The following is a 13,168-nucleotide window of genomic DNA, read 5'->3' on the forward strand; positions in this document are numbered from 1 at the left end:
CCTTCTCCAAATCTGGGACCTCCTGGGAAGCGGGGACGGGTGGGGGTGGCGGGTGAAGCGAACGAACCCTTTTGGGGCACCTCCTTGATATTAGGCACAGATTCTCGAGCCCAGTGCCAAGAGAAGAGAGTCGGGGGTGGTGCGGCGACACTGGGGCTTGACTTCCTGGGAGATTTGGAGACGATAGGGACCCCAGGACCCTGGCATAAAGCGGTTCTCACGGAGCCCTCCCACAGCATCTGGTTCCCTCTCGCCGGCCTAGGAGACCCCACTTTCCCACGGGTTCACACCCTGCTGTGGCTCCCCGCGCCCCCACAACAGAGGCCAACGGCTCTTCAGCACTTTTATTAAAAACCGGTAACGCGGAGAGTGCTCAGGGTATCCCTAGGCCGCTCTAGCCCCGCAGGACTTGGTCAGTTCCTGTTGCTCACGTCTCAACCCTGAGGTGGAGCATTGGGGGTCGAGATTCTCGGGGCCCCAGACCCGCCGATCACTTGCCCACCGAGTCGAATATGATGCGGTTCTGCTCGGCGCGCTCCCTCTGGCTCTGCGTCCGCGCGAGTTCCAGCAGGGTCCGTAGCAGGTGGAAGGTGAGGTCAATGGACAGGGGAGGGTCGTCCCGTCGCGGCCGCTCGCCTGCGGTCCCGGATTCCCACTGGCCCTGCTCCACCCGGCGGCGCGGGAAGCGCTCCGCCAGCAGCAAGAGGAGCGCGCGGGCCCCACCTCCGTGGTTCCGTGTCCCGGGGCTCCAGCGCAGACTCGGATCTCGGACCCCGGCGGCCGCCGCCTCCTCCTCCGGGCTCCACTGGCTGCTCCCCGGGCGCAGCTGTGCCAGGAGCAGCAGCGCGGCCACCAACGCCACGCGTCCCGCCGGCCTCATGGTCCCGCCGGCCCTGGACACACAGGCGCAGCGCAGTGTGTGAGGTGCGCCTCGGGCAGCCTCAGGGGACGCCGCTCCCCTTCCCGAGCACATCCAGCGCTCCTGCCCGGCCCCTGCGACTGCCGTCCGTTGCCCACAGCCTTCCCGCCAGCCCCAGCGGTTCCCAGCCCGGTGCCACCCTTTTCTCCCGCCCTGCCTCCCTCTTGGGGTGTCGCGTTGGGTGAGCTGAGCGCTGTCCTGGTGCTGAGGGAGTCTGGGCAGACGGGCAGAGCCACTCACAGTTAGCAGGAGAGCAGAGCCTCTGCAACCTGCAGGACGGAGCTCCTGTCTCTGTCCCTTGGGGAGGGCTGAGGGCGCCTCGGGGAACACGGGGTCTGTCCCGGGACCTACGCCAGCCTTATATAGTGCCAGGACAGCTCCGGCTGACGTCAGCGAGGAACATGCACTGATTGTAGAGCAATGACAGCCGCAACTCTGAGTCCGACCCTACGGCTTCGAGACCCCAGGAGCGCGCCAGAGGACACCAGACTTTGTGTCTCTGGAAATGACACCGGACTCAAGAGAAAGAGAAGCCTTCTGGGGCGTAAAGATTGCTCTGGGAGCCACGAGAGTCCTTCACTCACTTAGAACGCCAGGAGGGACTAGGGGGCCGGCCAGTCCCTAGACCAGACTAGTCCAGATCTCCAACCTTCTCTGGCACAGGAAAGGGAGGCAGGACTGTGGTGCTGTCCATGGTGCTGACCTTGTCCTCAGCCTCTGAAAGGGGCCAGAGACCTTGGGGAAAATGCTGTGCTGCTCAGATCCAGTTCCTTGCCCCAGCTATCTGTTCTATAAATGGAGGCAATCAGGATGGCACTGCTGGCCTTCAGCTACCACCGTGGTACCCTACCCAAGAGGCAGTTTGAGCTGCCAGGATTCGTGATCTTCTTCCAGCCCCAGGATCTAAATCCTAGGGCTGTCTGACTGACATGCCAAAAAAAGAGGGCCTCTCGACTCGGGGTGATTTCAGATAACAAAGGCTGGTCCATCTGCTTCTTGGTTTGCCTCAAAGCTGAAGTTTAGCCAAGTTAAATTTTCTCCTGGGAATCACAGCAGGAATATTATTTTATTGCTGACCTCCAGGTTAAGATCACTGAGTAGGAAGTAAGAAAACTTCCAGGCTTCTTAGTCTGTTCGAGCTGCTGTAACAAAAATACCATAAGCTGGGTGGCTTATAAACAACAAGCATTTATTTCTCGCAGTTCTTGAGGCTGGGAAGTCCAAGATCACGGTGCCAGTAGGTTTACTGTCTGCTGAGGACCTGCTTCTTGCTGTCTCCTCAGGTGGCCTCTTTTGTAAGCATACGGATCCCATCAGGTCCCTACCCTCATGACCGAATCACTTCCCCAAAGTCTCACCTCTAATACCATCACCTTGGGCATTAGGTTTTCACCATATCAACTTGGAGAGATACAAACATTCAAACAATAATAGCACATGTTCGTGTTTCTACTCTGCCACTAACTCACAGTGTGGACAGGTCACTTCACTTCTATGGACCTCAGTGTCCTCATCTGTAAAAGAAGATTAGGGTTTGGGGGTCTCCAGACTTCTTTCCAAACCCTGGAAAATGAGACTCCCCAGTCATTTTCTGCTGGATCTTACTCATTGCCTCTGCATGTTCCAGATTACCTATTTAGAAATATATTTACAGAGGCACCATATAAAGAGTTTGAGGGAATCTCCCCCAAATTGGAGCTACACTGGGGCTGGGAAGGGTTAAGAAAACAGCTGTCTATGAAGAGTGGGGAAAAGTGGCGTCTGCCAGGATGTGGGTATAATCTAAAGTTGACAAAATGATATGTTTCAACAAATATTTACGGAGTGCCTACTGTGTGGTGGGTTTTCGCCATTTCAATAGGAGTCAGGTTACATTTTAGAGTGAAATGGGCCATTTCAGGGTGCTAATCCCATTAAGTTCTGACCAGCCACCGAACCCTGTGAAGACCAATGTGCCCACTTTGAGGAGGTGGTCCGAGGAGGAAGTGGCCCTTCCAGGGTCAAGGTGCATCACTACAAGGTAGAAGTGATGGAGTGAAGCTGACTTAGAGCCGATGTGCCTTCCAGGACAGGTAGGAGTTCCAGATAACAGCAACACACTGGACCACAGCCAACCTAAGGAACAGGGACGGCACCATGAAGAAGAGGAAGTATAAGGAGGAAGCCAGGGGGAGAGGAGGGAAAGTATAGCAGACAAAGAGCGAATATCTCCAAGAATGTCCAGATCTAGGTCTCCTTCCTTCAGCCCCCATGGATGGATGTGTGGCTCAGATGAGAGGACAACCAGCTCAGGTGCTGGTGCTGGCCCAGAGCTCCGTCTCCTGGACAAGAGCCTCAAAGTTAACTGCCCCCAGCAGCCATTTTGCCATGCATGGCTCTTTATCCATACTCCATCCAAGCTCCTTCTAAACACACATCTGTCTTGTACAGCTGAGATCTCATCTTCCAAAAATGTGCTGCCTGCCATTTAAAGTAGTACCTCCTTCTATTTTAAATATATTTCACTCTAGTTTCAAAGAGCATTTCCAGGACTCTAAAGTTTGATTTGGTTCACAAGTCTGTATTCCTTTTAGTTATGCTATTCATGTCCATTCTGACCTTGTCTCCTCTGAAGAGTTTCATGATTTCCCGTTCCCAAAGCCCCCTCACCTCCAATAATTTTAACCACTCATCTTGTTTCCACTATATTTATTTTTATTGAGTTTTCAGCCACTATCCTGCTTATGTAGGGTAAAATAATATTTTTCAGTGGAACTAACCTGACCATATTCCTACTTGACTCTGATCTACATTTCTGCCTAACCTAGGCTGTAGTACTGTCCCTACAGTCAGGCCATCAAAGGTAAAGAGCCCAGGTGGGATGGAGACGAGGGCTGTGGAGCAAGATCCTCCCTAGGAAGATGAGAGGTCAGCAGGCAGACGCTCTGGGATGTTCTATAACATAAGAGATTCTGAACAAAGTGCTCAGGAGTCTGAGGAGCTCTGACCAGGGCAGGGTGTTCTGGGTGGGGGCGCAGGGTGGCGTGTTCTAAGGTAGTTCAAGGTTAAAAGTGAGGATCACTTTGTCTCCAACTGTTCATAATATGCATCTTCCTTGAAGGGTGGGGTGGGGATCTGGCATACCTGTAATGAAGAGGAACCAGGTAGAAGTTGGCCAACTGCACGGCAGGCCAGAGCTACGAGAGAGAGAAGGGAAAGGTTGGGGGGCTGCTTCCATCACGCGACGCCAGACTCACGGCCTTGCCTGGTCTGACTCCAGCTTCTCCAGGCAGAAACACGTGGCACTGGGTGAGTGCTTCCCTGATTACAGTGCCCATATGGGCATGAGGGAGTAATCCTGATGGAGGAATTTCTGTATCAGGAGGATCCCCCAATCCCTGGGCATTTCTGGACTCAAGAAAGCAGAAGAGGCAGCTGAGGTGCCAGCTCTTACATAGTAGTTGGTGATGAGAGCATCAGGAAAATCCTGAGGAGACAAGAGAAGGAACAAGTGAACACTGGCACTTCCGGGCACCTCGGACCTCCCAGTGCCGACTGCCAACTGGCATGAGTATCGCACACAGACTTTGGCTCAGAGAAGACACCCCTGCACCACAGCCCCCCGGCTCCTCTCCTCCAGAGCTGGGCTCTGCCTGCATCTCCACCCTTCCCTGCCTCATTCCTCCAGGTCTGCCGGTTCACCAGCCAGAAAGCATCCCCACACCGGGCCAGCTCACCCGCTGGAGTTTGGCCCAGTTGTCCTGGGCTGACAGTCCATTGAGGGTCCCAACCAGTGGGAGGAAACAGCCCAGAAAACATGGGGCAAAGCCCCCCTAGGGAAGAGAAATTAAAGTGCTGTGAGGACCTAAACCCCCACCCTCCTGCAACACAGCTCACCCTTCCCAAATCCCTTTTCCTTCTGCTCACCTGATCCAGCAGCATCTTCTTTAGTGCATCCACCTTGGTGGTGCCAGGAATGAGCCGGTCCAAAACTCTGTACCAGCCTCCTACCACAGGGCCCTGAAAGGAACCCCCAGAGAGGTGAGCGGGGATGTGGAGGGGACACCAGGATTTTACATCACAAAGCTGCAACCTCAAATATTAGAAAGCAACCCCCAAGGGGAGCAGATACTCGAGGATGGCTTAGATGTGAGAGGGTCCAATGGAAACCAAAGGATGACAAGGAAATGAGACCACTGTCCAACACACCGGCTGCCCTGCTGTCAGCAAAACTTACCACAAAGCCACAGCCCAAGGAGGCCATGGTCAGGGTCCGGCCAGCCTGGTGTGCCCGCAGACCTCGCCTCTCCACCAGCTGCTGTGAGATCACGTCACCCAGGCCCATCAGAGACCCTGTGCGGGGTACACAGGTGTCATCAGGACACCTCCCAGGGACAAGCTGCCATCCCGAGGAGGGAGGTAAGTCTACTGAATGAATAAGGCTCTGGCACTCTAAGGCCAAGGGCTTCAATCTGGGGCAAGTGGCCAGTCCCTTCCCACTGCTTCTAGAATGGTGACACCTCCCCAAGGATGGTGACACTTCATATGTGTCCTGTTAGAAATTGGGCTGAGCAGCCTGGAGCAGGCCAGGGCCAAGAACCCTGCAGTGAGCAGTGAAGAGAAGTTAGCCTCAGAAACCACAGGTAGAGGAAGGAGAATCCGAGCTGCTGGGGGCTGAGAAGTACCGACTGTAGGAACTGGAAAGGCCTTCCAGATATTTTTGTGCAAACCCCTTATTCCAGAGGCTTGGAAATGAAGGCCCAGGAGTTCACAGAGTCATTAGGTGGCAGAGCCAAGAAGAACCAGGTGGCTTGATTTCCTAGACAGTATTCCTTCCAGAATGCTGTACTATGAACAGATCATGTGCAGAATGATAAGGAACACTGTGGTTTTTTCCTCCTCCGCTGAAGGCAGGACCCTGGCCAATGTCCTTCATCTTGGTTTTGGGAGTTCTCTTTGTGGAGAACAGCAAGAATAACTTTCTAAAGCTGAAGTACTCAAATGATCCCAGGCAGGGGATGACTGGCTGAGCTGCTAAGAGACCCTGCAAGGAAGGGTTTGGTCACCTCCCAGCACAGGCAGGTTGACCCAGACTTCCCATTCACAGTCTCAAACTGAGCCGCCAACAGGCATGAAGGGCATCTCTCCTCAGGTCTTCACACCTGCTTGCCCACCCCCCCACTTGCACAGACACCCAGCTCCAAGTAGCACCAGTTGGACACCCACACCCAGAAACCAAGACAGAAATCATCACTGTTTACAGAGCCCCCCCCCACCCCCGCCCCATCGGTAACGGTGGGTGATGGTTTCTAGCAAACACACACTTCTAGGGCCACTTGCAAGCAACCGTATGACCTCCAGCTTGCCCGTCCATCTCACTGAGTAATGAGAGCCCCCTCCAGCCCCGCAGCCACCACTTTCCCTGTGCCCTCAATTAGCCCTGGGCAAACACATCCTCATCCTTCAACCCCACTCCTTGGCCCGGAGCTGGTGCTGACGTCTGTGCTGGCTGCATACTCACTGCTCCCCACCCCCCGACACACACCCCCGGAACAGCCCTGCCCATGCAGCCTCGTCAGAGGCAGCTGAGTAAGGCTGCGAACTGGGGCGCCCACAGTGACCGAGGCTGCTGGCCTCAGCTGCTGGGACCCCGAGCACACCTATCAAGGGAGCCCTGCCTCTCCTCTCCCTGAAACTCCTGAAGTGATAGAGACTCTTCCCAAAACATGGCTAGCAGGGACAGAATCTTAGACATGTTTGTTCTCTTATCCCCCACATCAAGCCTGGCAGGGACTCAGAAAATAACCAAGGAGAAAAGTCAAATGGACCACCCCAGACAACAGGACTGCCCTGGGAAGGACACGGAGAATGCTAAGTCTGGCCTGAAGGGTGCACACCGGCTCAAGGTGTGAGAAGCAGTGGGGCTGAAAGTTTCTCCCCCTCCATGCAGTTAGCACTTAGCTCCCTGTCCCCTCTAACAACCTGGGGTCACCAGCTGAACACTCAGGGAAAGGAGGGAGCTGCTGTGGCCATGTGACCCTGAAAAGGCCCAGGGAGGGTGGAACAGGAATAGAGTTGCTGCTTAAATGAAAGGACTAACAGTTTGACATTCTACTTTGGTAAGATGTTTACAGTATACAAAGGACTCTCACACATTTAATCTTCACAAAAGGTCTGGAAGATAGAGGTTACCTCTCCACTGAATGTCTTTGAGAATGAGGTGACTTGGTAAGGAAGGGAGCTGGGGCCTGAACACAGGCCTTCTCTCAAGGGGAAATGGGAGGCCAGGAATTCCCAGCAGAGGCAGAGACCTGGGCTCAGGTGCCAGTAGGCACAGAGAGGCTCCTGTGGCTTCAACTCACAGGAGCTTCCTGCCCAAACAAGGGCCCAAAGGCCCGCATATCAGACATTTCCTGGATTAACACACTTCCTGTCTTCTACTCCCAGAATGTGAACCCCTCTGCTTCCTGTCATCCTGTGGGGAGAATAAGCAGCAATACCCTTGGGAAGGAAAGAGTCTCAAAGAGATGTGTGTTTTCACTCTTTGTGGCTTACCACAATCACACAACATGCTAAAGGCACAGCAGGAGTGAAAACCAAAGTCCCTGACTTGTAGCCAGGTCCTGGAAGCCTGCAGCCTTGGAGAGAAGTGGATTCCAGGCCCCCAGACCATGACCATCAGGCCTGAGATGTTACCAAGTGAAAGGGCAGCAGCAGGAGCGAGGTGGTATAGAGCGTGTGGCCCTGTCTGTTCTGTCCATTTCAGACAGAAGCATGCCCAGTTCCTTCTCTGCATATGGATCATCAGGCCCCCTGGGCCAACAGCAGCTCTAGCGCAGTCTAAGGCTCTGGTCTAAGCCTGAATTTCTGGTCCAAGTGATTGTGTGAGCAGGAAGTGCTGGCATTCGGATTCCTCATCCCACCTTCCCCAACCCAAAATCCAAACAGACCCAAACCACCCTAGGCTCGGGGCATCCTCTTGGACCCATTTGGTTGTTCTGGACCCTCCAGTGCTCTGGCTTTCCTTTCCTTGGACTTGTTTCTGGGGGATTGGAGCTGGAGGCCTGCAGAGACATAATGCCTGAGCCCCAGTGGGGCAGGACAAGGGGCTGCCGGGCAGTGATGCCCCAATGCCAGGCTGGGCACAGAGCCCAGTGGGCAGACGCTGGCGCGGCTGTGACATCATGCCCCTGGGTAGGTGCCAGTTCTCATGCCGTCACTCACCACCAGATTGAGCAGGGTGAGGGGGCAGGGGTTGGAAGCACCTGCCTCTGAGAACAGATCTATCTGGGACCACCCTCTGCCAGCAAGTGGAAAAACCCCAACTTCCCATGCCCTCTTCCTAGGCACAGGTGGAGGTAAATTATCTACTTCCCCTGTTTTGTTCCTCTCCTGGCTTCTGTGTGTAGAATCTTGGATGCAGGAAACTAAAGTATGAATGGAAAATGAAGAAACTGAGGGGCAGGAAGTTGGAATGAGGAGCAGGAAGGCCTGCTGAGAGGCCTGGGTTAGCAGGTATAGCTGCTGGCAGGGGGCCCGAGGGCCATCTCACTTCTCTCCAGAAGTCTCCCACAATTAAATAGCTGCCTAGGGGTAGGCGCTTGGTCTGGCAGAGCCCCGAGGGAGCTGAAGCCCAGCAGTGAGAGGGCAGTGCCCTCCCCCGCCATGGCCTGAGCCCTTCTCGCTGCTAGAAAATAAGACACATGGAGAGTTCCACAGCTTCTCAGGAACCTAAGCCCAGACCAAGCAGGGTTAGCGCCCTGGGGGTGCCCCCTTCTAATGGCAGCTCTACCACCGACCACAAAACCTCACCCATGTCCCTCCTCCCTTATGCCTCGGTTTCCTTCTTAGTCTCAGGGATGGGGCTGAATGGTCTCTTATGTCTGCAGAGCTTGCACATTCAGACTCCAGGGAAACCAGTGTCTGCAGAAGCTTCCACAGCAGCACTAGAGTGGCCTGAGATGGATGGAGCGGGGCCCTGGGCCCACTGGAGGCTGGAAGGGCCCTCAAAAAAGGAGGGGAGAAGGCTGATTCAGACTCTGCCCCAGCTGCCCTGTTCCTGACTATGACTTGGCCCAAACTGGGTGTATCAGACACTTCTTTTGAATCAACTCAGATCTTTTTGATTCAATCATCTCTTTCAGTCATCACTGCAGTTCACCCAATAGGTCCTTGTCCTGAGACAAGGGGCTCACATCTGAGACAGGCTCCATTCCTCGGGCAGAGCTACTGATGTGGGGATGATGCCGGGGCAGTGTGGTAGAGCACAGAACACGGGCATCCATACTCCATGTGGCAAACCTCTGACCAATGTAGGATGGAGCCGGTGGGTAAAGGTTTCTCCTCATCTCCAGAAAAGACTATTCACCCACAGACCCTAAGAGGCATTTCAAAAGAGCCCCTCAGTCAGTTACAAGGGGGTGAGTAGCCATGGGCCCTAAGTAATGTCCATTTGATAAAGCATCCTTATATTGACTGTCCCTTTTCCCCTTCTCCCCCTATGGGATTATTTCCTACCAAACTACCTGCACTGATGCTTCAGACTCTACTTTCTGGAGAACCAAGGTAGATGGCTATCCAAGTCCAATTTTACAGCAAGTGGAACAAACCCAACCCAAACACCACTACAAAAAGAAGAGCTTGTTGTGCTTGGCCTGCCAACACTCAAATAAAGGCCCAACTCCTGGAACCTTTTAAGTTTCTTGAGCATTTTTTGATTTCTAAAGCCTTTTCACAGAGGCAATCCCTACACTGACTCTGTGAGGTCATATACCTAAATTCAAATTCTAAATGAGGAAAAAAGGCTCAGAGAGGTTTATCGTCTTGTCTTGACTGACAAAGCTACTAAGAGTTATGGCTCAGAGATTCAAATCTTGGTCTTTGAGCTCCAAGTCTGAAATCTCTATTCTGTTTTCCAGTGTGATGAACTGTCCCAAGGGACCTTAGGAACTACTGTGCTGGGATCTAAAAACAGCTCAGTGAGCTAAATCCACCGCCCCTCTTTATTTGCAGTTTGATTTGAATACACTGAGCAGCAGGGAAGGGAGAGTCTGAAAGGTTTGGGAAAGTCTGAGGAAAGTGTTAACTAGAGGTTGCCTTGGGTTGAGATGTTGGTACAGCCTCAGGAAGATTGGGAGTGAGGGGCCCCAGGGCTCCAGCGCCAACCACCAGTAGCCCCAGCTCGGCTACATAGCTGCATTTGGACCTCTTGGAGCTCTAGCTCCTACCTTGATCCGCTGCAGATCCATTGGGGAGGGAAACACAAGGACAGTCCTTCCCCTCCCTATTCCTGATGGCCACGAGGGAGAGAGGGAGAACCTTCCTTCCGGCAGTTAGGGTCCCCGAGGGAATCTGAGGCTGGGCAAAGGGCCCAGCGTGTCAGTTCCCATCACAGCCACCCAGTCCAGCATGAGTCACCACACGCGCAGCCAGGTGAGTCATGCCGGCTGACGGACACTCCGAGGACAGGATGGAGGGTAGCTGGGCACAGGAGCCTGGAGAGGGGCCCAGGGAGGGGCAAGACTCCTTGGCCAGTCACTGAATGAAGCTTCTAGTGCTGACGTGGGCTGTTCCAGTAGCAGGACTGCTGTTGTACCCTGGCTTTCAGTAGTTCCCTCATCCCCCACCCCTTTTAACAATCTTCCTCTCAGAAGCCCACGGTCCTCATCAGAATCTTGTTCTCTTCCTCTAAACATAGGCAAGACCTCACCATAACCTTGTGACCCCTGCACTGCCCCGACAGTCACAGGCCTTCCAATCCCTCCCACCATAAAACAAAGCTTCATGACATCTCCTCTCATGGTAGCTAATCTGCAAAATAAAGACGATAATACAGGTAAATCACTGGGTTACCTTTGTGAGGTCACTACTCAATCACTGGATTTAGAGTAATAATAAAACCTCGATTAGTATATTGTTTGAGGATACATCCATAGATAGTAAAACTATAAGACAAGCAAAAGAATGATATTAAACAAAATTCAGGAAAGTAATTATCTCTTGGGGTGTATGAATAAGGGACAGGCATTCAAGGGGTCTCAAAGCTGGGTGCAGATTCAGGAGTTTCCAATTTAGTTTTATTTAAATGGCACACACATATCTTCATCATTCTTTTGTGTGTTAAGATATATTTCCCAATAAGAACAATACTAACAAAAATAAACTGGGGTAAGAGTCTGATTCTAGCACTTATTAGGTGTGGGATCTAACATGGACTCAAGTAATCTTAACACACTGACTTTGTGGGGACCCTGTAAGATAATGTGTGTTGAAAGTGCTTTGCACACTGTGAATTGTTAAAGGAGCCTTTGTTACTGTTCGCTTTCTAAGATAAGGGCTCCTGCGGCTAATGCCTTTGTCCTAAAGGGATGACCCTTCAGGTTTGTGAGGACTTTCAGATCCTATGTTATAGCAAGGTCACCTATGCATACTCCTTTCCTTATGAACAGCCTTGGGGACCCTCCCTCCAAAACAGACTGGGGTGAGAGCCAATCTTTCAAGGAGGTTGAATAGAAGCAAGAAACGAGGTGAGGGAGTGTGTGCAGCAAGCTTCTGCCTCCCAAATCAGTCTGCTTTGGTACCACCTAGGTCCCATAGGACACTCACCAGCTGTCAGGACCTGTACTTTCCACGGGTGAGCAGTCAGAGCCCGCTGGTAGGCCCGCCAAAGTGCCATTTCCTGCCAAGCCAAGAGGAGAGGGGGGGGTCACCCCCACTGCCCCTCATCACAGTTAAAGAGACTTTTGTTTCTCCCTTGTGACCACTCCTTCTCCCACCCGCTCTAAAGGGACAGAGGCTTTCTGGACAGCTTCCTGTCACAGGGGTCGCCTTTGACAGTCGGGCAAGAGAAGAAGACTATAGGCGGCTATGGAATCCCCGGGGCTGCCACCCTCCACCCCACTCCCATCCCTGGAGCAGAGCTATCTGGTGTCTCCGTCCGGACCACACAGGACACATCTGCTCGGACTTTCATCCAGAGCCTTGTGGGTCCCCAGATTCAGACTCTTAGTTGGCACCAGGCAGCATCCTTCCAGAGCCCAACTCCACACCGGAAATAAGCTCCCTGACTCCCTGAACCTGCAACGGTCCCACGCACCCTAGGAGCTCGCGGGACGCGTCTCTATGAACCGGTGACCGAGGATCTCCAGCTACTCACCTGGGCGCGAGCGCGGCCTCTCCCACGTGACCTGAGCGGGCGGAGGGACTTCCGCCCCAAGTCCCGCCCTGTCCGTCCGGCTGACTGCTAGGCTTTCCCTGCGTCCGGGGCCGAAACAGGAGTGGACCCAGTCTCTGAAACCGCGGAGGATTCCTTCTCGTTCTGCGCCGGGTCTCGTTGCTGAGCCCGCTAGCCCACCAGGGTCCCTCTACCTCCCTCTGCCCCTTCTCTCCTCGGTGTCAGGGCCTCTTTACCTGAATAGACCCTCACCTTTCCCGTGGCCTGGAACTGGCCAAGGTCCAGACGTAGTTCTAGGTCTCAGGAATCACTTTGGAAACTTGTTAGCCATAATTTTATGTGCGTGTGTTACTTTTTGAAAAATCTAAGTTCTTCACTAGCCTCAACTGTGAACTCCTGAATGGGTGGAACTGGGTCTTGTTTCGGGTTTGTCGTTCTCCTAGCCAACTAGTTCAAAGTTTTGTCCACAATAGCCTTTAGAAATGCTGTGTAAAGATGACTCTTCCATGGAAAGCATTAGGATTATAGAACCTCAGGTTTAGGCGCTGGTTTCATAACTAAGCGGGCTTGCAGCCTTGGTCATCCCTAGATTTGAAGTTCCTCATCTGTGAAATGGTTTTCACACTGGGCTCCTCAGTTCAGTTCACTCAGTCGTGTCCACCTGTTTGTGACTCCATGGACTGCAGCACGCCAGGCCTCCCTGTCCATCCACCAACTTCCGGAGCTTACTCAAACTCATGGTCACTGAGTCGGTGATGCCATCCAACCATCTCATCCTCTGTCAACCCCTTCTCCCGCCTTCAGTCTTTCCCTGCATCAGGGTCTTTTCAAATGAGTCAGTTCTTCGCATCAGGTGGCCAAAGTATTGGAGTTTCAGCTTCAGCATCAGTTCTTCCAATGAATATTCAGGACTGGTTTCCTTTAGGATGGACTGCTTGGATCTCCTTGCAGTCCAAGGGCTCCTCAGTTTTACGGATTTATAGATGTTTGGGGATAGGGGTATCACAGGTTTTATCTCAACTTTTAAAAATATGTATGTATTTCTAAGGGCTTCCCCTATAGCTCAGTTGGTAAAGAATCCGCCTGCAATGCAGGAG

At 53.1% G+C, this 13,168-nt stretch overlaps 2 protein-coding genes across 6 annotated transcripts; both read right to left on the bottom strand.

Moving 5' to 3' along the window:
• Positions 1–21: 21 nt before the first annotated feature.
• On the bottom strand, positions 22–1,238 carry UCN (urocortin). Its single transcript, XM_043917593.1, has 2 exons — positions 1,160–1,238; positions 22–893 (listed from the first exon to the last, which is right to left on the bottom strand). Exon 2 carries the CDS (start codon positions 878–880, stop codon positions 491–493), a length of 390 nt encoding a protein of 129 aa, XP_043773528.1. The 5' UTR covers positions 881–893; positions 1,160–1,238; the 3' UTR covers positions 22–490.
• Positions 1,239–2,087: 849 nt separating this feature from the next.
• Positions 2,088–12,734, bottom strand: MPV17 (mitochondrial inner membrane protein MPV17). Of its 5 annotated transcripts, none has more exons than XM_043917424.1 (8): positions 12,054–12,208; positions 11,504–11,576; positions 5,136–5,251; positions 4,826–4,918; positions 4,636–4,731; positions 4,353–4,385; positions 4,043–4,095; positions 2,088–3,034 (listed from the first exon to the last, which is right to left on the bottom strand). In XM_043917424.1, exons 2-8 carry the CDS (start codon positions 11,571–11,573, stop codon positions 2,965–2,967), a joined length of 531 nt encoding a protein of 176 aa, XP_043773359.1. In that variant the 5' UTR covers positions 11,574–11,576; positions 12,054–12,208; the 3' UTR covers positions 2,088–2,964. The 5 variants fall into 5 exon arrangements, 4 of the variants coding, with proteins under 4 accessions (XP_043773359.1, XP_043773360.1, XP_043773357.1 ...); XM_043917425.1 differs by lacking the exon at positions 12,054–12,208 and adding an exon at positions 11,994–12,050; XR_006343431.1 differs by lacking the exons at positions 2,088–3,034; positions 4,043–4,095 and adding an exon at positions 3,042–4,042 and having other exon boundaries at positions 4,164–4,385; positions 12,054–12,734.
• Positions 12,735–13,168: the final 434 nt, after the last annotated feature.

The sequence above is a fragment of the Cervus elaphus genome, chromosome 11, assembly GCF_910594005.1.
Source record: "Cervus elaphus chromosome 11, mCerEla1.1, whole genome shotgun sequence".
NCBI classification, from domain to species: Eukaryota; Metazoa; Chordata; class Mammalia; order Artiodactyla; family Cervidae; genus Cervus; species Cervus elaphus.